Here is a 26,904-nt window from a genome sequence, read left to right on the forward strand (position 1 = left end):
CAGTTATCTTCTCTGCCGGTCCTAAAACTGGGTTACTCTATGTTGCCATCCCATTCATTCTCTGTATTCAACAGCATTTCCATATATCTTTTCCATCTTCCTTTAATCCCATCTTGGCCCACAACGATTTGTCCCACTTAATCCTTCAAGCAACTCACCCCCATCACATCACACCTCTTTCGCTATCTGTTTGCAATCCTGAATACCGCTCTCTGACCCTCTTCCGAATCCAAGCGTTCTCCAAACATTTTCCGACATGCCTCCTGCGCCTTTGCTGCCTCTTTTCTTGCAGCCTTCTTGGCTGCCTTATGACTTTCATGCTCTGCTTTTTCTGCTCCCGTACCCTTCCTCTTCTGCCACTCCTTGAACTTCTTCCTCTTCTCATCAACCCTCTTTCCAACTTCATCATCCCACCACCATGTTTCCGAGTGCCTCGGTGGTCCTTTTGTCCATCCACATACCTCACCAACGGCTCCCAACAGACTATCTTTCATTGACATCCAATCACTTTCAAGCTCAATCACATCATCCTCTACCCTACTCAGCCTCTCTTTTAATGCCTCCCTTACTGTCACCTCTTTCAACCTCCACACCTTCATTCTCGGTTGGTACTTCACCCGCCGAGCTCTCCTCACACCTTTCACCCTTATGTCGCAGACAACCAAGTGGTGCTGTGAAACAGCCTCCTCCCCCGGGATCACCTTTGTGTCCCGGAGGTGCCCCTATCTCGCCTACGCACCATCAGGTAGTCAACGGTTGGCGTCGACCCACCTGACGTGTATGTATCAAGCTTATTATCCTCTTTCTGGAACTGTGTATTACAAATCAACAATTCATCTCCATCAGCAAACTCCAAAATCCTTTCACCTTCTCCATTTCTCACACCATATCCGTAACCCCCATGAACTCCCTCAAAACTGTCCATACTCCTTCCCACATGTCCATTTGGGTCTCCTCCTACCACAACAACTTCCTAATCTTTCACGTTTTCCATCAGTTTCTCTATCGCACACCAGAACCTGGTCTTCTCTTCATCGCTCCGACCAACCTGCGGAGCATATCCCGAGATGACGTTCACCAAGAGGTTTCCAATCATCATTGCACATACCTCTTAATAGATCAATGCAAAATTTCATGCATATGATTAACGACTGATGTGGCAAATATATTTGTGACCTATGATGGCATCAGTCATGTAATTTGGCGGCCATCTTGGAGTTGAGGAAAACATTCAACTTTTTTCTTCTCCAAAACTGCAGAATGGATCAATGCGAAATTTAATATGGATGATCAACTCCCCATGAGGAAAAATATTTCCGCAATTAATTTGTCATAAATATATGCGATAAACATACAATGAGAAGTACTTTGACAGGAATACTGGAATAATAGACTGGGATACTCGGTATATGTGGTTCTCAAGGATACAACAGGGATCATCTGGATTCTGGGGAGGTATACCAAATACACTGAGCCGACAAAGCTAAACACTCTGCAAACCGGTTTTGCAATCAGGAGTCGCTAAAAGGAGGTGAAACACATCGTCAGAAAATATGACCCCGACTTTATTAAGTTTGATTTACAGTGACAGGGGAATCAGTCAGAGCGGGCAATGAAGTTACTGTTACCTTTCACCACCACATACCTGTGTGAGTCAGGGTTTTCACTTGTGACTGGCACAAAATGAAAGACCAGGAATAAACTGAAAGCAAATTTGAATGTTATTCCGTGAGTCGGCCTCTCACCCATCCCACCTCGGATTGATCTGATTGGTGCTCAGAAGCAAACCCAGTATCCCACTGATTTAAATAGCACTCTATATTTAAGGTTTAAATGTCTTGAATAAGGAACCAAATAAAGTTGTTGTTATTATTATTATTATTTTTATTATATTTTATTTAATCCCTGGCTGCAGACAGTTACATACAACTGTAAGTTTCTGAGATGACAGGATCATGTATGTTGAACCTGAAAAGTTTAACTTCCAGGAAAATAGAGACTTCTTAGTGCAGGTGTGTGAGACAATTGCATTGAGAGGAAAATATAAACAGGTTTTATGTGTACGTGTGTATTAAACAAGAGGATCAATTCGGACGCTGAACGCGACGTGAAGCTGATGTCAAATGCGTAAATTACGTCAACACATCTTCAAACTCGGATCGCATCCATGTGCTGTTCAGGTCTTTGAAGACAGATTTTTGGTCACAAATACATGGAATTAGAGTGGCCGATGCAGCTTACCGCCTTATTTTGGGCTCATCAGGATAAGGTACGAGCAAATCATTTATTTGTGACCATGCTTCACAGCTCAAAGGTGAGTGTGGCTGTCTCTTACGTATACTGTCAGTCTAAATGTGGCGATCAAGCTGGATAAGTTTACCGTTTAGCTGGGTATGTTATTAAATTGGTTAAGATAACTCGCAAAACGTTCCAAATTGAGGGAAGAAAATAACATATGTAACTTTTCTGTGATTAACATAAGCATTGTATCCTTGGCAGGTAATCGGTGAAATGGAGAGCTTCTTGGAATGGCTCAAGTCCCAAGGCCTGAGAGCAGAAACAGCCCAAGCAGTGATCGATAAGCTTGGAATTGAGAATCAGAAGGTTATTCGAGCTATAACTGAGTCGGATCCATTGTGGACCGAGCTCCTCTCTCTCGCCAAGGAGAAATTACAATTTGCAATGTATGCTGACTTCTGTAAATTTATGAATTCATTTTCGAAGCCGCAAGATGTCCAGATTGCAGGTTCTTCTCTTTTGGGAAGTATTTTCATCAACTTGGAGAATGTTATTTGGGAACTTTCCAGTTTCTGTGAAAAGATTTTCGGATCCCAAAATGTGCAGCTGGAAAATGTTCCTAGTTTCCATGGAATCGGGTTCAGTGATTTCTCCTGCCTCCACTCTCAGGATGACGGATTACGACCCACGTCTGGTAAGTAACTTTTAATACAACATCACATGTCAACAAATATCTTGATTTTCCACCAGAGAGGCATGTAAGGGAATTGCAGAAGTGTTGTTTGGAAGGACGCAAGGAAAGGGTGCATTGTCAATGGATATAAACCAGGTATGGTGGACAGAGGAAGTAGCGAAGCCAGTTGGTGAAAATAAGCAGGTTTGGAAGAGGTCATTGAAGATCAATGATAGAGGTAGACAGCTTGATGTGGGGTGCTGCACCTGTATGGGCAGAAGAAGAAAGCAGCAAGAAAATATGTAGATAAGGCAAGGAATGATATGAAAGAGGAAATGTACAACAAGTTTGAAGAGGAGGGAGGGAGGAAGTTTATCCATAAATTGACTCGTGACAGGAATGAGGATAGCAAAGACATGAAGGGAGGGGTGGTGATTTAAGGATGGGGGGCGGAAGGCCAGTGACAGAGAGGGGTGCACGGTTGAAAGTGTGTGAAGGAAATTTCAACGAGCTGCTGAATCTGGAAGGAAGCAACAGCGAGCAGCAACTGCAGAGTCATGTGGAAGGAAAAGTGAAGATCAAGGAAGAGGAAATGCGGACGGAAATGCGGACGCATTGAAGAGGACGAAAAAGGGAAGGGCGCTAGGCATTGATGTATGTAGACAAATGGTAATTGCAGCAGGAGAAGTTGGAGTCAGGTGGAAAAAGACTTTATTGAATGTACAGACTTGGCATTTAATATGGAATATTTTTTTGGTGGGGGTGAACTTACTTTTCAAGATGACTTAGAACCAAAAGTTCATTGGAATTATGTTGAAATTATTCTAGATTTTGTTAATGTGACCTTTAAAAGAAACAAAAAGCACATTTGACATTTCGAAACAAATAAATTGATCCTTGAAAGTTATGAAAACTGATATCGAATTCAATTCACCGACAGTACTGTGTTAAACCTATGTACGTTTTCCTGAAGTATCTCTATTTTGCACATTAGCCAAAAAATTTTTCAACAAAAACAAAAGCTAAATTACAAATGGGATTACAGACAGTTAAATTACAGTTCAGTACTTCGTGTAACCCCCACGAACATTCAGGAGAGCACGTACACGTCGAGGCATGCTGTTCACGAGATTTGCCAAGGTTTGGACAGGAATCGATTGCCATGCAGTGACAATAGTCTGCTGCAATTCACGCACAGAGGTTGGCTGCTGGTCCTAGTTGTCGATTTGACATGTTAATTCTGCCCACAAGTTCTCTATCGGATTCATATCCGGGACATGGCAGGCCACTCCATATGCTCTACACCACGGTCAGCAAGAAAGCGTTGGATCATGCGAGCACGATGAGGCCGTGCACTGTCATCTTGGAAGACAAAGTTTCCTCGAAAGGCTGCACGAGCAAATGGAAGCAATGTTTCTTCCAGAATGACCCTGTACTTGAACTGGTTCAGGTTTCCATTAAGAACAACCAGGTCAGTTTTTCCCCTTGCATGAAAAGCAGCCCAAACGGTCACCCCACCACCTCCAGCTTGGACTCTTGGCACTATACAATCTTCGTTGTGGGCTTCATGCACTTGTCTGCGCACTCGGACGTGGCCATCTTGACAATAGACCAGAAATCTAGACTCGTCACTGAAGGTCACGTGATTCCAGTGTCCTGGCTGCCATTGATGGTGCTCTCTGGCCCACTGCAATCGGCGCTGGCTGTGTTGTCTGGTCAGGCGTGGCTTTCTCAGGGGACGCCTGGCACGATAGCCTGCTTGAACCAGTCATTGGTTGACTAGCCTTCTGGATACAGGCACATTTGTCAGTTGCTGCCACTCAGCCCTAAGCCGATTAGCTGACTTGGTACGGCCATTGCAGACTAACCGGTGCAGCTGGCGATCATCTCTAATTGTGGTTCTGCGTGGACGTACTGGCCTCGGTATTGGAGTAGGGACACCCCTCTTAGCATATCGTTTCAGGATCTTTAACACCTGACCTTGAGTGATGCCATACTGCCGAGCAATAGCATGCTGTTTCATGCCAGAATTTCGTAAAGCCACCACTCCATGACAAACAGCATTGTCAAGTTGACGGACTATCTCCAGAGGAAGCGGCAATAACTTTTGTGGACGTGCAGCAGTTGTTTTCCACGAATACAGAACGCAACACCCCTTATATGCCCGATTGTGAAGCCAATCGTCAAATGGACCTGTCCTTACATTTTGTCACGCCACCTGCGATATAATCCTGTTATTGACTTCTTGCTGTGAAAGACAATCAGTGACATGGTTCTTTCAACAAAGACATCACCAAAGGGTAAAAGAAACTCACCAGATTTATATACTGAGTTCAGAAAGTAAACCCAAGTCAAGAAAAAAAAAATTCCATATTAAATGCCAAGTCTGTATGTATGAGAGATGGGTCAATTCCGGAGGCGTGAAGGATGGGGTTAATTGTGCCGATATGAAAGGGTATGGGGGTGTTCAAGATCTGGGGAAGTACAGGGGCATTACATTCCTTCATCATGTCATGATGGTCAGGGAGAGGGTTCTGGACAGGAGGAAAAGGAAGAGTGTGGAGAAGGAGATCAGAGAAGAGCAGCAGGGGTTTAGAAAGGGTAGGGGAATGACAGAAGGGATGTTCACGCTGAGACAGCTGGCGGAGAAGCGGTTGGAGGTGCAAGGTGAAATGTCTTTGGGATTTGTGGATCTGTAGAAGGCCTTTAATCTGAGAGACATGGTGATGGTGACACTGAGATGCTGAGATGGATGGGAGTGACGGAAGCAGAAGTTCTGCTTCTGTGACGGAAGAAGCAGAAGATGGGAGTGACGGAACAAAGAGAAGAGTTTTGGTTGGTCCTCGGATGTTGGAGTTCAATGTGAACTTCGGTTTGAGGTAAGGAAGTGCTCTCAGCTCACTCCTGTTTATCATGGTGATGAAGCTGGAAAGTAGAAAGGTAAACATGAAAGATATTCTGGGGAGGATATTGTTTGAGGATGATCTCACTGTTGAGGTGGAGTGTGGGCAGGAGATGCAGGAAGTATGGGGGAGTGGAAGGAGGCATTTGAGAAACTTGGGCTGAAAATGAGCATGGAGAAGACGGAGGTGATGTGGGTTGGACAGCAGAGTAAAAAATGAATATCAGGTTGTAGGGGAAGGAGATCATACAATGAAATAGGTTTGAGTATCTGGAGGGGAACAGCAATCGGGGGTGGTAAGTCAGAGTCAGAGGTGCAGAGGAGGATTCTGGTTGGTGCATACATGTGGAGGAGGGTGCATTGTGTAATGGCAGACAGATTTTAATGAGATTAAAAGGGAAAGTTCTGACGTGGTGTGTAACACCGGCCTACGTTCTGGGTCTGGAGATTGTGGCACTGACCAAGAGACAACAACAGAGTCTGCAGGTTTGCAAGAACAACTGAGTCAAGAGGATTGTGGGGGTGAAGAGGGTGGATAGAAGGAGAATGGAATGAACTGAGGGAGGACATTGGTGTGCAGATGAGCTTGACATGGAGATTGCTGAAATTCCTTCTAAATTGGGCTCATCATTTGGTGCGGATGGGGAAAGAGAGAATGGCAAAGAAGGGTGGATAGGTTGAGGAAATAACCACAACAACAGGCATTTTTAGGCCATTTTCCCTGCTAGAGTGGGGGTTAGCCTTGCATGCCCCATGATAATCTCCTCCATTTTGCCCTATTTTCTACAACTCACGTTGTTAACCCTCTTGCCCGCATTTCTTCTGCCACCACCTTCAGCCAAGTCTTTCTCGGTCTTCCCCATCCTGTACTTCCTTCTACATTTATTTCCATCACTCTTCTCAATCAGTTACTTTCATCCTTCCTCAACACATGACCAAACCATCTGAACCTGTTTCTCTTCATAGCATCCATCACAGGCTCTTTTCCCATCATCTTTCGCAATTCATCATTTGTCGTCTTCTCTTAAGGATACTCCACACATCCACCGAACCATTCGCATTTCCACCCTTTCCAGCCTTCTTTGCTGCTCTACGTTCATTACCAATGTCTCGCTCCGATAAATCATGACACTTCTCACACATGCAGCATACACCTTTCCCTTCAGCTTCAACGACACTCCCCTCCTCGTCAGTGCGCCACTCAGTTCCCAAAACCTCTTCCATGCACTCTCACTCTTGCAGCCGTCGCCGAGTCTGATCCACCTTCTCCATTCAGCATGTCTCCTGGGTAGCAAAATGTGTTCACACCTTCCAGCTTCATGCCGTCTCCAAGATCCAACTCAACATTTCCCCCATCTGCAGCTCCCTCTGTGCACACCTTACACTTGAATGTAGCTGCCACACTGGTTACTGACCCTCTCAGACCACTTAGAAGGGGGGGCCAAAGTGAAAAAATGTGCCTATTTAAGGTTTTAGGTGGTCAAACATGTTGTACTTTTTTCTTATGTGTTTTTGGGTCGGTATATACATTCCGCATATGAAATGACTTGTTAACTCGGCCGATCTTCTTGCAAACTCACTGTATAGGCTCGAATCTGAACTTGCATCCCGATTTGATTAGAGCCAAAAATTAGGGGTAGGGGAAATAAGAATGCCTTTATTATGTATTTTTCGTTAATAAAACCACTTGTGTTGGGTATCATTGGAAAGGTCTTGCATCAGGCTAAAAAGTGGTGGTATGCAAATTTTGATGACGTCATTGATGACATCATCAGAGGTCAAAAGGTCACAAAGTTGAAGGGGAAGTGAGAATCTGGGATACCTGTGCAATAAAAGGGTTAAAATCAAAAAAATGCAAAGAGGTTGTAAAAAGAAAACTGACTTGTATTTTAGAGTTCCTATACAGTTCGTATCAAAAAAAGGTAATCCAAATTCAAGGGGTTAATATGCAAAGGTTATTTAGTTTGACAATTTACATGTGGTTTACCAATTATGAGGAGATCCTCAGCTTTCCATTGATGCCTTTCATGCATCATTGCTGTCACACATGACTGAGTACATGTTCATTGAAAATGACAAGTTCAAATCGCATTTTTACATGTTTGGCTAATCGGTGCAAGACAGTTTAAAATGGACGCATTACTTGTCGACTGCCAAGTTGATTATGTAAAATTGTTAAGCTGGTCTGGTAATCGTCGGTTGCATCATCCTTTGTTTAAGATGGGTATTTAAGATGGGCCTACACCTACAGTGTATGGGTTTAGAGACAGTTTGAGTCATTGAAAATATGGTTCAACTTACGACTGAACAGCGGACCTTCGTGGTTACAACCTTTCACCAAACTGAAAGTTTGCAGCGAACTCGTGATGCGTTCAGGGAATGTTTCCCAGAACGGGAGCCTCCAGCAGCCAAAACCATCTGGGCGAATGTTAGAAAATACCAAGAGCATGGCACTAGCCTGAACCGCAACAAGGAGAATTCTGGTAAGAGGCGCACTGGGCGATCGGAAATGAACATTGCAGCAGTAAGGCAGCAAGTTTTGGAGCATCCTAGGGATACCAGCGCAAGACGAAATGGGACGGGATTGCCTTCGGCAACATTCAACCGAATCACAAGACTGGACCTCCACCAACATCCATATCAGATTCACATCCGGCATCAACTTACGCCAGGGGATTTTGCCAGGAGGCTGGTGCTTGCCAGATGGTTGATAGCACGTTGCGAAGCAGATGTCAATTTCCTGCGGTATCTCGTCATCGGCGATGAAGCTGCTTTTGCCATCGACGGCAAGGTCAATACCCATAATGTTCTTGAATATGCACCGACAGGACAACCCCCAGAATTTAATTTTGACACCAAGATGAATCGACAAAAGTGGACTGTTTGGTTGGGATTTTGTGGAAGTGCTCAGGTGATTGGACCATTTTTCTTTCAAAGGAATGTCAATGGTAACAGGTATCTGCAGCTGATCAATGATGAAGTTTTACCGCAGCTGGAGGAGAACTTTGAGCGACAGGTTTGTGGTGTCGCCCCAGCACATCATCTTATCGCTGTCCGAGATTGACTGAGGGAACTCTGTGGAGACCGAGTCATCGCCCTCAACCATGCAGTGGAATGGCCGCCAAGATCACCTGACCTCACACCATGTGATTATTTCCTTTGGGGACATTTAAAGAACAAGGTGTTCGTAACTCCTCCCCGTGATCTTGACGAATTGCAGGGCCGTATTCGACATGAAATGGATGCTTTGCGGAATGATCCAGCTATGGTGAGATGAGAAGTACAGGGCATGCTCCGCCGCTGTGAGCTTTGTGTTGAAAGGGGAGGTGGACATGTTGAAGTTGTGGGTGCATAAAGGCCAATCATTCCTGAGAAAAGTTCACATCTGACGTTCATTTTGCACCAATTATCCTGACTTGCATCGATTAGCCAAACTTGTAAAAATGCGATTTGAACTTGTCATTTTCAATGAACATGTACTCGGTCATGTGTGACAGCAATGATGCATGGAAGGTATCAATGGAAAGCTGAGGATCTCCTCTTAATTACTAAACCACATGTAAATTGTCAAAATAAATAACCTTTGCATATTAACCTCTTGAATTCGGATTGCCTTTTTTTGATACGCACTGTATAGGAAGTTTTTAATATCAAGAAACTTTACAAATATATTAGCATTACAGTGTTAACCCCTTCTGTTTCAGGGACAAAAATTGCGAAAATGGTAAAAAATTGGAATTTTCAGAATAATGAAACAAAGATTATTTTGAAGCAGGGAAGGACATCCAATCAGAGTATCTTGATGCTTTAATCACTCTGAGTTCTCAATGTCTCTTTTAACCCTTTGTTTGGCAGTTAACCCTTATTGACTGATAACATGAACCTGATATTTAATACGTTAATTGTTAAATGATGGTTACTGGTATTTTCTCTAAATGATAACTGCAGCCTATAAAGGCAAACATATCCTCACAAATAAACCAGCCATGCATATGTAGATATTACTGACAGGAAAATAGTGATAATAGAATACTGAGAAAGGCAAAAATGGTCAAAACAAAAGTCCTAGCCAAAACCACACGATACGCTAATGAAGCAATTTCATGATTCCGGGACAGGCGTATCAGAGTATCATGCAATGTTGTACATGGAAGGCTTTCATGGAGCTTCCAATGACCAAAAGAAACGAGAAAAAGAACTTAAATTACAAATATTCTCAATGTTTTTAAATGCACATTTGGCCATCTCATTCAGCTAGATCACAAAGCTTAGGAATCCCACAGCAAACGCAGGCAATTGTACATTTGACATTGGCTAATTTTCATGGACAGCGAAGTCGACAACGTCCTTTTTGGCATTTACATGACGTCACGATAATGTGGGGTTTGGGAGCCTTTGTCATTGTGATTGCAAACAAGGACCCATTCTCAATTTTTCGTTCCAAATTTTGTTGGGTCTGGTAAAATCGGATTTATTTCTGTTTCTCGTTTGAATGAAATGAATGATCGTTTTAAGGCCATTTTCCCCGCCAGAGCAGGGGTTAGCCTTGCGGGCCCCATGACAATCATGGTTCCCTGTTTTGAGGCAATGTTTTTATGGCCGGATGCCCTTCCTGGCACCAACCCTTAGTCGCCTCTTACGATGCACAGGGATACGGTGTTCCTATTCTAAACTGGGGTACACACCGGGATCATTCATCCCAGCAAGCTGGTACTCAATTTGCCGACCTCGGAAGGATGACAGGCTGAGTCAACCCCCCTGGTGTTAATTCAGCGATCGACCGGGATTCAAACCCAGGATCCTAGGATCCCAAGCCGGCACCCTAACCGCTAAGCCAACACCAGGCTCGTTTACAAACAGCTATTTGATGCAGTGCCCAAAGAAGATGTAGCTGAAATGCATCCTCTGTAGCTGGCAGTGAACGAATGTCTCCTTTTTTTGTCGTAAACAAATGACATCTCAGTTCATCCAGTGTGCCATTGAACTCCTTTTTGCCATACAAAGCATAGAAATATTTCTGAGCTGACTGAATTACGCTTGGTTTTGCTTCCAAATCCTCTCCAGGATTAGCATATTCTTCCAAGGGACCGAGGCAATCTGTGCATGCAAGTGCCACGTTAAGAGCCCGTTTTTACCAATGTCGAACGGGTAACTGACTGTGTCGCACCCTGTGAGTATATAGGCATGCAAGTATCATTGCAGTGATATTCAGATTGGGAAAGGTTGATTGCAGGTAATCAGAAATTCTGTGGCAAGGCAAGAACACATCTGCAGATGATGTAGTTTTGTGAAGCCAAAGTTCCTTCAAACCAGATGTATGGGTAATATGGTAGATACCCATGACAATGATGTCTGTGTCATTTGCCTGTACCACAATTCTTTTAACTTTCTGTTCATTCGCTATATATGCAGCATGGGCAAAAATGAGAGTATCTGCTTCTTCATGGCCTGAACCTGATAGGGATGGAACTTCCTGGGCCGATTCTCTGGTCAGCATCATTGCTATTTCTGCGAATCCCCCAATGACAATTTGACATCCTTCAGGGATCCGATTCGTTTCATGACACCATGACTGAGAGAGGTACTTCAAAAGGTTCTCCTTGTTTTCTTTTTTTCCAATGTAGTTTTTCCACTTTGGCACAGGTATGGACGGGTGTGGGATGAATGTCCTCTTTTTCCTTTTGATTGTGATTCCTTTTGCCTCTTTCTCGCCTGCATCTTTCTTCCTGTTTTAGGCTGTTGTGAGGGCTGATATCATATCTATCTCCTAATATGTGTATCGTTTTACATCCTTTTGGCCTCATGCTAATTATCCTATCAAGATATTTTTGCTGAAGCTGGGTGAAGTCTGCACAACCCATGTCCTGAAATCGCTGGACAAATAACATCATGTCCACTATCATGGCACTTTCCTGATCTGTAGATGGTAAATCGTCTAGTTCTTCCCCAGTCTTTACCCATTGATGATTTGAATGCTGTGATATAATCAGCCTTGTTTCCTTTGCGCATTGCATACCCACAAGGATGGTCGTCATCTTGGTCGAATAGGGAACTTGGGTAACTGTCCCATTCATGGGCAAAGGCATCCATTTACTGTGATTCATCGAGGTTTTGTGCGAAGCATAATGATCTCGCAACTGACCCTTCAATGTCAAGTCGCTTCACCTTCAATGCGGCTGTTGCAGGCTTTTTTCCCTTTTCGGTAAATGTCTTGAGGTGAACCGGCACTACCTTTTCATAGTTGTTCTGTTCAACATGGGCAAGTGCTTCAAGTCCCTTCTCCTTGGCTGATACGAGCTCTGTGGATGATGCAACATGGCCAGTCGCAATATTGGTTAGATCTTTTCCTTGGCTGTGACGGAATGGATGCATCATCTTCTCTTTGATAACAAGCTGGATCCGAGAAACTATCTCCCGCTCTTTTGAGGCTGTCTCTTTTTCAGGAAACAACTCGTCCCTTGTCATGTTTGCCATTCGGAGTGTATGTTCAGAAATGGTGGTAAGCTCAGGCAATGCTTTCAGATATTTGTTGATGACTGATTGGCTTTGGGAAATCCCGAAGAACAATTTCGTTTTGGCATTCTTGTTATCGGTCTGTTCAAGCACCATATCTGTCGAAACACCATTATATTTGCCATCTCTTTGCATTTGAAATGGTTAACCAGATACTGGTGTGAAGGGGTTGAATAATGGGCTTTGGCATGGTCTATTGTATAAAGTATAATAATTAACATCATTCATCCCTCACCTGAATGCATACCACAGCAACAGACATTTAAGGCCATTTTCCCTGCAAGAGCGGGGGTTAGCCTTGCGGTCCCCATGACAATCTTCTCCATTGTTCCCTATTTTCTGCATCTCCCCTTGTTATAACCCCCTTGCCTGCATTTCTTCTTTGACCATCTTAAGCCAAGTCTTTCTCGGTCTTCCCCGTCCTCTACTTCCTTCTACATTCATTTCCATCACTCTTATCAACCAGTCACTTTCATCCTTCCTCAACACATGACCAAACCATCTCAAACTGTTTCTCTTCACAGCATCCATCACAGGCTCTATTCCCATCGTCTTTCACAATTCATCATTTGTCTTCCTCTCTCTCAACGATACTCCACACATCCACCGAACCATGCGCATTTCCACCCTTTCCAGCCTTCGTTGCTGCTCGATGTTCATTACCCATGTCTCGCTCCCATAAATCATAACACTTCTCACACATGCAGCATACACCTTTCCCTTCAGCTTCAACGACACTCCCCTCCTCATCAGCACGCCACTCAGTTCCCGAAACTTCTTCCATGCACATCTCACTCAAGCAACCGTTGCCGAGTCTGATCCACCTTCTCCATTCAGCATTTCTCCAAGGTAACAAAATGTTTTCACACCTTCCAGCTTCATGCCGTCTCCAAGATCCAACTCAACATTTCCTCCATCTGCAGCTCCCTCTGTGCACATCTTACACTTGAATGTAGGTGCCACACTGGTTAATGACCCTCTCAAACCACTACATTTTTGATGAACCCACTCAGCGCACATTGTACATTGAATGGAATTCACTCCGACACCTTCCTGCACACAGCACATGGCCACTTCCCAATTCTTTCCACCTCACCACATGCTTTACCACTTGCCATCACCTTGGTTTTTCCGATATTCACCTTCAGACCTTTTGTCTCCATACATTCCTTCCACTTGTTCATATTCTCCTTCAGTCCATCCATACTTTCTGCAATCAACACCAGATCATCTGCCTACAACAACTCCCACGGTAAACCCTCCTTTACGTTCCGAGCCAGCACCTCCATCACAGCTACAAATAGTAGTGGACTTAGTACCGACCCCTGATGCACTCCCACCTTCACCTCAGTCACCACTGTTCCCGTCCTTCGTCCTTACAGCTGTGCGTGCTCTTTTGTACATTGCCATCACTACTCTGATCAACCATTCCTCCACTCCTAACTTCCTCAATACCCCTGTAACTACTTCACATGGAACCCTATCGAATGCTTTCTCCAGATCGACAAACCCAAGAAACAACTTCTTCCTCTTCTCCATGTACTTCTCCTGCAACTGCCTCACAATAAAAAGCACGTCTGTCGTTCCTCTTCCTGGCATAAATCCAAACTGCATTTCGTCAATCTTCACTGTCTTCCTTATCCTCCTCTCCAACACCCTTTCCAATACCTTCATTCCATGCTCCAATAACTTTATCGCTCGATACGAGCGACAGTCCAAAGGGTCGCCTTTCCCCTTGTATAGAGGGACGAGGGTACTAATTTCCCAATCCACTGGAATGCGGCCTTCTTTCACCACCAGATTGCAGATCTCTGTCATTCTCTGCACACCCCAATTTCCCGCTGCCTTCAACATATCTCCCACAACTCCCGTCGGCCCTCCCGCTTTTCTACTCTTCATTGCTTTTATCGCTTCCTCAACTTCCTTCTCGGTTATCTTCTCTGCCGGTCCTAAAACTGGGTTACTCGCTATGTTGCCATCCCATTCATTCTCTGCATTCAACAGTATTTCCATATATCTCTTCCATCTTCATTTAATTCCATCAAACAACTCACCTCCATCACATCACACCTCTTTCGCTATCTGCTTTGCAATCGTGAATCCCGCTCTCTGACCCTCTTCCAAATCCAAGCGTTCTCCGAACATTTTCCTATATGCCTCCTTCGCCTTTGCTACCTTTCTTTGCAGCCTTCTTGGCTGCCTTATAACTTTCATGCTCTGCCTTTTCTGCCCCGTATCCTTCGCCTTCTGCCACTCCTTGAACTTCTTCCTCTTCTCGTCAATTTTCTTTCCAACTTCATCATCCCACCACCATGTTTCCGAGTGCCTCGGTGGTCCTTTTGTCCATGCACATACCTCACCAACGGCTCCCAACAGACTATCTTTCATTGATATCCAACCATTTTCAAGCTCAACCACATCATCCTCAACCATACTCAGCCTCTCTTTGAATGCCTCCCTCACTGTCACCTCTTTCAACCCACACCTTCATTCTCGGCTGGTACTTCATCCGCCGAGCTCTCCTCGCACCTTTCACCCTTATGTCACAGACAACCAAGTGGTGCTGTGAAACAGCCTCCTCCCCCGGGATGACCTTTGTGTCAACTTCGTAACAACCAAATTCACATCACTCATTCTTATTAATTCTCAATTTCCGTTTCCTTTTCCCAATTCACTAATTTGCATGTGATTTCACTTTTGATTTTTTTTTCTTTTTCCAGCCAGCTCACTGGCCATTCGTTAAACAGTTTCTCTTGAACCAACTCATGCCTGGCTGAATTGAAACAGGCATTCAACCTTTTCAAACAAAACAAATATTTAAATCTATCTATCACACTACACATTCTCATTCACCCATATCTCTACCACACCATTCAAGAGACGCACACAGCCACACACACACCAAAAACTCACTCTTGCACTTGATACAACTCACGAAAAAACGACAGCTACAACTCCATACCCATGTAAAAATACATCTCCCAATTAATTTTTACAAATACAAAATACAGGGAAAACACAAATAAAAATACACAGTCTTCCCGTTCAATGTACAATGCACTTGACCAAATGTCAAACCCCACTGCACCCTACATACTCAGGCTAGGGCTACAGCAAGGACACCGGACCACAACCCCAATTCTTTTGCAGAAAGAGGGAGTTTGTAGCACAGGTCAACAACATCGCGACTAACTGCGGACACTAACTGGGATTTCGCCTGATCAAGGCCCGGTTCCCTCTTTTAACTGAATCAGCCATGACATTCAACTGCCACACATTAAACATACAGCCGCAATTTACATTAAACACAATCAACACAAATGCAAATACAAGTAACAACAACCCCAATGAACATAACACTCGGGTATCAAAATGAGCAATCAGTTCATTGGATACGTTACAAGGTGACAGGAGTGAGGGGGGGAGAGAGCACAGTTCATGCTCTGCTCTCCTCTATCCTTATCATCTCAGTCAGAACAAAGTCACGGTCGCCATCTTTGTTGAGGAATTTAGACCTGAAGTAATTGATGAATCAAGAATTCAACGTCCAAACCTTTTGTCAGAAGAAGGATTGACAGATTTTTAATTCCCGAGGAGGATCTCACTTTTATTTACAAGAAGATACACAGTAAGAAACAATAAACACATTCCTAACCAAGAATAACACACTGCAAATCAAGAAGAACACACTGCAAATCAAGAAGAGCACATTGCAAGATACACAACAAAATCCTAAGTCAAAGTCGTAAAGTGAAATTCCTGGTACAGTGGAGATGTACATCAAAGAAAACGTCATAAAGACACAACAAATACACCAACATATGCAGGATACAATATCAACTTACAGTATTTACAACCAAGTGGAATCTTGCAGCTGAAACTCACAACGTCTTTTTATACCAGCTGGAAACAAAAGAAATAAATTGGGAGGGGCAAGTAAAGGGAGGAGCGAATATGGGATTGGTCGCATGAATAAAAAGGGGAAGAGAGTAGAAGTTTTGGGTTGAAACCAAATATGGGTGGGAGGGATAGAGCAGTGGGGATTGGTCGAATGAAATATGGGTGGGAGGGATAGAGCAGTGGGGATTGGTCGAATGAAATATGGGTGGGAGGGATAGAGCAGTGGGGATTGGTCGAATGAAATATGGGTGGGAGGGATAGAGAAATGGGGAAATGCAATTTGATAGGTCAAGTGAAATGTTGGGTTGGGCAGACTTCCGGCTGAGTGAGTTAGATTAGGTCTGCATATTAAAATATCCTTGATGAGGCACATCTGTTCTTCCTTTGTTTGCACCAGACTCTGCGGAGCCAAAACTCCCCCAATTATGCTTGGAGACTTTAAGGACATATGAAAGTCATTCACTGACTATCTCAATGTGAAGCTTTTTCAAACCTTGGAAGAAATAAGTGGATATATCTTTTACTCATCATATTTCTAAATATAAATTTCGAAATACTTGAATGAGTTTTGCGAGCACATGAGGTTATAATTTCAAACCTGCATGCTATCCGTAATTCATTCATCTTTAACATTATTGTTTCACAGGATTTTAGCATAACTATCCTGATAATTCAGTAGATGTCTATAATTTTAATTATTGCCTTTGAAAAATAATTTCCGGGAACTCCTGACAGTTTTTTTTAAAACTCAAAATGCCGGAGATAGCTCCCCGACTGAAGCAAACTTGTATGCAATAAGGAGGTCCCTATCCAATTTACCAATGCATCAATCCACAGGCACCTATCCCCGAATGTTTTTCTATCTGGCTCTTTAAAAAAAACAAGACTGCATACAATCTTTTGATAGTTCCACACAATTTTCAAGACTAAAAACCAGTCATAAGATTAACTTGCATGCGAAGCAAGTGGTTAGAAAGAAAGGTACATGTGGATCCCATCCCCACAGGTCACGTACACATTATTTCACCTTAATTGTAGCAAACATTTAAAATGCGGAGCATTGTGAAGATGGAGATTCGTTTTTATCAAACACAATGGAAGTTGTAAACCAGTTAAGTATTTTACCTTGAAAAAAATATTTTTCTATAACTTGCTTATTGAACTCAGTAAAAAACATTGTAGATATCTATTTGAGTATATTTTAAAGACATAACGTAATGAGATTTACTGAATCATAATTCGACATTGCACAGAATAAATTTATCATCAGGGAAGACCTAATCCAACACTATATTTCAAAGCGCCATATCTAACTATATCACCCTTAGTCATAAAGAAATAATTACAGTACCTTTATTAAAACTATACCAAAGTGATTTACCATTCTGTGGTTTTACACTTTCCCTATCAAATAAATTTGGTCAGGGTGCCAGCGATAATTCGCCGACGCTCCCTCCTTTTTCAGCAAACACCGAAAAATAATTGTTTTGCTTTTTAATTTCCCGACAGTTCTGAATGGAATTTATGTGCAAACACTCTATTTTACCACTAAAGATGAAGTAAAAAAAAAAGTGTAGTATAAAAAAATGTATAAACTTATATGTATCACGGTAAATAGTTTAAATTTCTCGCTGTTGTGATGGTGACATAAAAAAAAAAACCATTCTACCCAATGCCAGAGATAACTCGCCTACTGAAGACAAATTTTAACTATTTGATGGAAATCATTAAAAAAAACTTGTTCACGAGGTGAGTAGGACCAAAACACACGATTTTGACCAGGTGGTACCTGGAAAAAATTACTCAGTTCACAGATAAATTTTACACTTCCACAATACCATAGGAGGAGAGTTTGGTGAGCAGAGCAGGGTGGCAGACCGTATCGAAGTGACGAGATATGTCAAGGAAGACTGCTCTAATTTTCTGTTTGACATTGAGGACCTCCATCCATTGTTGAGACAGCACAAGCAGCATGTAGAGAGTAGAGTGACCTGGTCTGAATCCAAATTGATGATCAGAGATCAAGCCATTGGAGAAGAGGAAGGATTTGATATCTGAAGCAATGATGGATTCTATGACTTTGCTGATAATTGGGAGCATGCTGATTGGTCTGTCGTTGCAAGGATCTGTTTTTGCACATTTTTTGTGCAAAGCGGTAATGTTGGCTGATTTCCAAGCTGATGGCAGATGACCTTGAGCAAAAGAGACGGTGAAAAGAACAGAGAGAGGGTGTGAAAGAGTGGAAGAACAGGATTTTAGCACCCGTGGGCTGATGCCGTCTGGTCCAGTTGCAGAATCAGAGTCGAGGATTGGCAAAAACTTCTCCACCTTGTCATGAGAGAAGGACACAGAGTCCAGGAGCAGCTGGTAATGACTGGGTACGGTGGGTACAGAGAGAGATGGGTTTGGGACACAAGATTTTGAGGCAAACATCGAGTTGAGGCGTTCAGCTTTTTCACGTGCGGAGTCAGCTGTGTAGCCGTTTGAGGTAAGGGAGGGGATGGAGGGGGAACAAACACCAGAAACAGATTTGACAAGACGCCACCAGGATTTGGAAGAAGTCTGTGTTTCCACTGAGCTGGAAGCAGGCTTTTGTCGTCCCTGTCTTTAAAGGCCCCGGTGAGTAATCAGATCCTTCTCACTCTTGGCCTGTTAGCCTGCTACCCATTATCAGCAACGTATTATCCTTGATATCCTTGATACAATTCTTGATAAAACATCCTTGATAAATCAATTCATTATATTATCATTGATATGTTATCCTTGCATAACCCTTGATAAAACAACAATTCATGACTCATCTAGAAACCCACAACCTTCTAACATGATGTTCAGTATGGCTTGAGACGGTCAAGGTCTTCTGGTGATGTGCTATCCCTAATCACTGAACATGTGAATGGGGTTTTGGATCATTGTGTAAAAGCCAGGGTTGTTGCTCTCGACGTCTCAAAGGCTGAAATCATATGGCATTTCTGGAGAATTGCTTGGTACAATCTCTGACTTCCTTGCAAATCGTCAAATCTCTGTGGTGCATGAGGGACAGTAATCCCCTGTGCATTATATGAATGTTAGTGTTCCTCAGGGATGCTGATGTTAGCGGAAGGGGATTGTGTGAGAGATGGCCGGGACACCATCTTCATGGTGTTGGAGATATGCTGGTGGATCTGTCCCTGAAATATACGGTCTTGTTCATGACGATCAGTGCCATTGTTTAGCATTTTTTGGTGACACAACATTTGCTCAGGAAATTGGCAGAATTTCTGATTTCCTCACCGGCGCCATTTTTGGCTTTACCAGGCAAACCGTTCCTTCCATGGCCTCGGTGGTTGTCATCATTTCATACCTACCTGCTTGCAATGAATCTGCAAAATGCGGAGGATTCGCAGAGATGGCCTTTGCTGATACACTGCCCGGGCATGGAGGGTCAACGCATTTTCTTGACGCTGGGTCCTGCACCCACCTATGCAGCAGCCAATGCCGTGCTTGCTGCGCATTTCGGACCCACTCGGAGCACCCTCATTCAATGGTTCAAATTCCGACAAGGCCAGAGGCCCAGTGAGTCAATTCTCCAATACATTTATACATTGTGAGAATTAGCACTTCCTTATAAATTTTGTGCACTTCACGATGAGGTGATTAGAGATCAACTGATTGAGAACACATTGTGTGTACAAGTGAGGGAGAGATTTTTACTCGAATCTGATGACCTAACCTTGACTCAACCCATAAAGATAGCCAGTCAAGTGGAAGCAGCTTACCAGTGTGCACAAAAACTTATCAGAACACTCACCTGCGACAGCTACAGACTGCGCAGTTCAGGGAATTCGGCAAACTCTCACACCAGATGCCACTGAGCTCACAGTACAACATACGCAGCAGCACCCCACACGTTCTACACTGCATTGCTGAAACTGTGGGTCCACTAGGCACGAGTCCAGGGCTGCTAATTGCCCTGCCCGAGGCCAACGGTGCAGAAATTGTGGAAAATTTAACCACTTTGCCAGGTGATGTCACTCCACCTCAACACAAGCAACCGTTCAACCACAGACCTCGTATACTGTACCAGCCAAAATCTATTCTGTCCTATCAACTTCATCAAATTTTAAAACGTGTTGTCTTTCTCAATGACATGTGCATACCTCTGCTCCCAGACACAGGTGCCAAGGTGTCTCTTCTGAATTTGGAAATATACAGACGATATTTTTCTGACATGACCCTGCAACGGTCATGTCCCACCCTCACTGGTTACAGACATGCCAAAATTGGCGTCATGGTCATATAACAGCTGTCAGTACGTCATGGTGTCCAGTCTCTTTTGGTTCACGAGTTATCAAGTGACCATTATATTCGTCATGTGTGTGTCTGTGTGTGTGTCTGCCTGTCCGCAGCATAACTACCCGATGATATCATCCGATCTTGATGAAACTTGGGTGGGAGGTTGATATCATGATCGAGTTGGGTCCTGCCTAGAGTGGGCGTATTGCGCCAATTGTGGGTAAAGCCACGCCCGAAAAATATGTCTTTTTAGGGGTAATCAATTTCAAGCTACATCTTCTCCGAGGGGTTTGGTGGAATCTGACAAGGGTTTCGATATTTGGTCTGGCCAATGTCATGTCTCGCCCCACGGAGCTCGATTTTTCATTTTTATTTTTTATTTTTATCTTTATATTTATTTTTTATTATCTTTATTATCTTTATCTTTATTTTTTATTATCTTTATTTTATTATCTTTATTATCTTTATTTTTATTATCTAAAAATATCTTTATTATCTTTATTATCTAAAAAATTATCTTTATTTTTTTCATTATTATTATTTTATTTTTTTCATTTCATTTTTCATTGAATTTTTGGTATTGTGTAGCTAACTAACCTCATGACTGTTTAAACATTATTTTATATCTCATTTTTAGTTCAGTAACCTTCGTTTTGACATTTCCTGGCCTGTTTCGGTTATAGTCAGTCCTTTGTCATTGAATGCCGCTCGCTTGTGAACCATCATCGTCTCCTGACTTGTTTAAGTTTACATTCTACATTACAAAAAATGGTGATAATTTAATGGGCCTCGACCTGTTTGCTTCTTTTGGGTCTTCCTTGATGGAATATAGTGGCACGGCCATATTGCAAGTGTCCTCCCCCTGGCGGCAAACAATGGCCTGCACGCTTTGATGGTTTAGGCATCCTCTCTGCATTTGTTCACCAACCCAAAGTAAATCCTGCTGTGGCTCCGGTTATTCATCCACTACGCCGCATTCCCCTTGCCTTGTGGGACCAGGTCGCGACTAAATTGAATGTCCTCTTGGAGTCTGGCATAATAGAGCCTATCAATGCACCCCCCTGGATTTCCAAACTCGTTATAGCAAATAAAAAGTCCAGGGACATCGAGTTTGTGTAGACTTGCGTGCGGTGAACATAGAAATGATTCCTGACAAATATCTGCTTCCAACAGCTGAAGACCTGTTTCTACGGCTCTACGGTCTTTTGGAAGTTGGACTTATGCCAAGGTTATCGCCAAGTTCCCCTTGCTTCAGACAGGAGGGACCTTACGGCTTTTGTGACTCATACCGGAGTTTTTTGTTTCACCCGCATGCCGTTTGGCTTATGCTACACACCCAGCTGTTTTCAAAAGATTATGTCATCCATCTTCGCTGGCATCCCAGGCATGTCCTTGGACTTAAATGACAAAGTGGTACACGGTCCCAACACCTCAGCACATGATGAACGCTTGGTCCAAGTGCTCCAAAAACTTGCTCAGCACAACTTAAAACTGAATGGCAACAAAATGTGTTTTTGCGGTACCCGAAATAGAGTTTGTGGAATTTAAGCTGTCACCTCAGGGGATATCCCCTCTCCAGTCCAATGTGGAAGTGACTCACTGCATCCCTGAGCCTCAGTCTGTTTCTCAGCTGGCCTCCTTTTTGGACATGGCGGCCTACGACATCCGGATCTTGCCACAGTACTCAGCCATCACTGCACCATTATGTAAGTTTCTTTGGAAGGAAGCCTCCTGGAATTGGACCCCATCCTGTCAAGCAGCCATATACAGGTTGAAAGCTCAGCTCACTACAGCCCCTCACCTTGCTCATTTTGACATCAACAGTGCCCCATTGGTCACCTGTGATGCTTCAACAACGGCGTTGGGGGCTCTTTTGTCCCAGGTGCAGGGTGGCGTGGAGAAACCCATCGCTTTTGCATCCCGTGCCTCGAGTCCCATGGAGCAAAAATATTGAGAGAGAGAGACAGAGACAGAGACAGAGACAGAGACAGACAGAGAGACACTGACTTTTTTATTACAAAAAAAAACAAGCCAGTCGGTGAAGATACTATTCAATACAGGCACAATAATCAAAAATACAGAAAAGAAAAAGAGATAATGACAGGAAATCAAAACAGTACAATGAACTAGAAAAGAAAAACAACAACAGAAAAACCGACCACACACTGATTCAATCCAAACAAACCTACAAATATATCATTAATTCATTCTCCTGCACCATGCAGATCCCATCAAAACACCAGATGTTCATAAACTCATCAATACATTTCTTTCTTTCAGAATCACAAAATTCAAGTTTGAGTCTTGCAGATATCAAGGCATTAAAAAAGAACAAGACATCACATTGCCCAATCGGCTTTCCTTTCAGTTTTTCCTTCCTCGATAAATAAATTGCCATTTTCGCCGTGGCCACTAAAAACAAAAACAACATATGTACATGTTCTTTCATATCATTGAAACCAAAAATAAATGATCGCAGAGAAAAAGCGATCTTCATTTTTCCAGCCATGTTGTTCAGCCATTGAAATAAAGGCACAAGCCTTGCACAATCAACGTACGCATGGAACACATCCTCTGTGTAAACACAGAACTGGCAACACGTAGATGTGGGCGCGAAATGACTCACTAATTTATTAGACGGAATGATCCAGTGTATCATTCGCCACTGGAGATCACCTGTCCTTTTGCTTACCAGCTTACTGTATATTGATTCCCATGCAGGCTCAGATGGGAGTCCTTCCGGCATTAGCCCTTTCCACCTGGCCACTCCATTTAACGGTGAGTTCCCAAGCAGAACTGCAGTGCATAACCGATACAGGTCTTTACTACTGCATTTCTGAAAAATGTTTTGTCCCTCACTAATTTGGGGCAAGTCTCCATGACTAGGCTGTACCACTAAACCAGGAAAATGCCAGTCATTGGATGTCACCAAAACTTCCTGGGTCCATCTTAGTCCAAGTTGGAAGCTTTTCTTTACTATTTCCTTTAGTACTCTTCCGATTATTCTGTTTCACCATATTCCAGTCATATCAGCTATCTCTTGCACCGTCTTCCACCCCCAACCAGAATCATGGCGGAGGTCCAACACTTTGATTATGCCCGCTGTAATAAAGTGTTGATAAAAGTCTCGGCTTCTTGGAATTGCAGGAAACAGTGGGTTGTAAAAAAGGGGTTCTTCCACAAACATGCTTGTAGCATAGGTTTCTTGCTGGTGACTAGTCGAAAGGCTTTGCCAGGCATTCAGAAGGCTCTGATAGAATGATGGTAGATGAGATGTGTCGACATGTTGGAGTTGGACTAAGAAAAGTTCAAGGCCCTATCCGAGCCCGCTTGCTTTTCGCAGCACGTGATAGGCCAGAAGTCGGCTTGGCAGTCGTTCCTTGTACAGCAACTGCTGTATGGTACACAGCCGAAAAGCCATGATACGACTTTTTATGTCGATCACTCCCTGGCCACCTTCAGACAAGGGGCTACATATGACATTTGGTAGTAACCAATGGTGACCACTCCAAAAAAAATCCACGAGTAGCCTCTGCACTGCCTTTAGTAGTGCCTCTGGCGGCTGAAGGCAGATAAACCTATGCCACAGGGAAGAAGCCACCAAATTATTAACCACTAGAACCCTGCCTTTGTAGGAAAGGTGGGGCAGAGCTCGTTTCCACAGTCCCAGTCTTTTTTTGACATGCTCAACAATCCCGTCCCAATTTTTGTGGACGTAATGTGGAGATCCCAGGAAAACCCCAAGGTATTTGACTCCGTCTTCCACCCATTTTAACTTTATTGGTAGATGCACAGGTGGTACCAGCACTCTTCCAGGTGGAATGTTCTTGAGACAGGGAATCCATAAGGCCTTACTCTTGTCCCAGTTACACTTCAAAGAAGAAGCGAGGCAAAAAAGATTTAAACATTCAACAAGTGCTGGGATATCACTCTCCTTCTTAACAACCACACAGACATCATCTGCATAAGCCGATACAACTACTGAAGGACTCCCAGGGGATACAGTCACTCCTGAAATATTTTTCCTAAATAAAATTAGGAGTGATTCCATTACCAAGGAAAATAATAACCCAGAAACCGGGCATCCTTGTCTCACCCCTCTTTGAACCTGTACCGGAGAGCTGAGTTCGTTATTTATTTTAAATAAACTAAATATATTGTTGTACAACAAAGTCACGTAGGCCCTAAAATTGACACCAAAGCCACATGCTTCTAGCACACGATACAAAAAAACATGATCCACACTGTCAAAAGCCCTTTCCAAATCAAGGAATATTATCCCAAAATCTTTTTCCAAGCAATCACATTCCATTAAATCTCTAATCAAAAAAATATTATCATAAATAGATCTGTTTGGGATGCAGTAATTCTGATCATGGTGGACTAGATCACCGATTACCGTCTTCAACCGACTGGCCAACACTTTTGACAATATTTTGTCGTCCGTCCATAATAACGAGCCCGGCCGCCAATTCTTTATCTGTCGTAGATCCCCAGTCTTTGTAATCAGCGACACCACTGCTCTTCTGAAGCTTAGTGGGAGTTCTCCAAGCACCAAGGATGATTCCAGGACATTCAATAATTCAGGGCCCAAAAGGTCCCAAAAAGCCAAGAAAAATTCTGCCGGTAGGCCGTCAATCCCAGGAGCTTTCCCCGAGTCCATTTCACTTAGGGCCTGCGTTAGCTCAGGCAAAGTAATTGTTGAATCCAGGCCCAGGCACTGAGGCTCAGTTAGCGATGAAAGGTGAGAAGTTAAAAATTCCATGGTTTGCTCACAAACATTTTGTTTTGCATAAACTTTTGAAAAAAACTCTCTAATGCACAACCTTACATCTCCAGGGTTGGCAACCATGTTTCCCCTAAAGTCTTGTTCAGAGAAAAGGGTTTTGGGTGACTTATTTACAAAATCCATTTGGAAGAAAGATTTACTCGGGGTGTCTGATACCTTTAAATTGTTTATTCTTAATCTGATTAACAGGCCTGCTGCTTTCTCCTGAATCAGCTCTCTCAGTTGAGCCTTCTTTTCAACCAATAACCTGTGGTCTCTTCTGATATTATCTTTAGCCAGTTTACACTCTAACCGTATAATATCAGCTTCTAAACAAGCCATTGTTATATTTTTTACTTCAGTTTCATTTGAAACAAACTGCTGACAAAACACTCTAATCTGAGCTTTTGTGTTATCCCACCATAATGCTAAGGAAGAGAAAGAGGGCTTTTTTGAAAGTTGGATGACCCAAAAAGCACGGAAGGCGTCTTTAAACAAAGCATCTTCGAGAAGACTGGTATTGAATTTCCAGTATGCACTTTTGCGTAAGGGTTGAGGGAAAAAGAGGCCCATGGTAACTAAATGATGATCAGAAAACAAAGATGGAAAATGATTTGGAGAGATAACCGCATTCCTGAACTGTGAGTTTATGTACCAACGGTCAAGTCTAGTGAAGGTCATTCTCCCATTGGCACATCGTCCCCAAGTATACTCAGCTTTGTTGGGGTAATGCAGTCTCCGTGCATCTAGCACACCCACTGCCGAAAAATAATTTAACAAATCAGTACTACCTTCGGGATGAGGTTCTGCTGTATTTCGGTCTATACTGGGTTTAAATGTGCAATTAAAGTCACCCCCCATGCAAATACAATTATTGAGATCTATCGACTGCATGTGTCGAATTAAAGATGAAAAGAAAGCTCTTCGTTCCACACTCTCACTTGGTGCATAAACGTTGAATAGTGTAAACCGAAAATTCTTAATGACCAGTTCCAATGAAATAAACCGGCCTTTAATCACCTCCTGGAAGAGGCATGACTCAGGTACTAGGCCTGGTCTGAGTAAAAAGGCTACACCAGCAGAAGAAGAAGACATGTTACTAAAAAAACATTGTCCTTTAAAGAGGCGACACCAGTCGTACTCCCCATTTTGAATTATATGGGTTTCCTGGAGTAAGAGTACATCAATTTTCTTGCGCTCAAATAAACTTTTCACCTGAACCTGGCGGTTTTGGCTTGCACCTCCGCCATTCATATTTAAGGTTCCAAAGGTGATTTTTTTCATGGATTATCAAAAGGCGTGAGCGGTTGTTGGGAAATCTCGCTCCCTGCTTTTGTAATAGCCTTTCTAAGCCGATGAAACAGCGACCTTGTTAAATGAAATTCATCCGGCCTCCTAATTATGTCCTTTGCAGCCTGGATGAATGAAATTAAATCAGGAAAATGATCTTTTACAATCACATTTCGGTGTCGGTAGGTGTCATTCAGAAAAGAAATAACAAGTTGAGGGGCTATGGGTAACTGATCTGATGAAGATTGAGACAACTCAGTCATCTCAACTTCATCCTCTGAATCTGACAAATCAGAAACAGCTCCGCCCGGGTCACATATATCAGTCTGCACAGTCCCCATTTTG

The 26,904-nt window shown here is 43.1% G+C and overlaps 2 protein-coding genes across 21 annotated transcripts in view; one reads left to right on the top strand and one right to left on the bottom strand.

Annotated features, from left to right (window-relative positions):
* LOC137418230 (E3 ubiquitin/ISG15 ligase TRIM25-like) overlaps nucleotides 1–26,904 on the bottom strand; it is a 1,962,167-nt gene that overhangs the window by 1,407,244 nt on the left and 528,019 nt on the right. The gene's annotated exons all lie outside the window — the stretch shown is intronic.
* The window catches only part of LOC144889676 (uncharacterized), a 41,019-nt gene that overhangs the window by 10,204 nt on the left and 3,911 nt on the right, over nucleotides 1–26,904 (top strand). The window contains exons 1-2 of one of the 2 annotated variants that reach the window (XM_078770856.1): nucleotides 2,317–2,391; nucleotides 2,500–2,932. In XM_078770856.1, coding sequence (XP_078626982.1) covers nucleotides 2,353–2,391; nucleotides 2,500–2,932 — 472 coding nt within the window. In that variant the 5' untranslated portion in view covers nucleotides 2,317–2,352. Of the gene's footprint in view, nucleotides 1–2,316; nucleotides 2,392–2,499; nucleotides 2,933–26,904 lie in introns of those variants that run through there. The other variant, XM_078770857.1, reaches the window with a different exon arrangement.

Source organism: Myxine glutinosa, chromosome 1 (genome assembly GCF_964187855.1).
Source record: "Myxine glutinosa chromosome 1, kmMyxGlut1.1, whole genome shotgun sequence".
NCBI classification, from domain to species: domain Eukaryota; kingdom Metazoa; phylum Chordata; class Myxini; order Myxiniformes; family Myxinidae; genus Myxine; species Myxine glutinosa.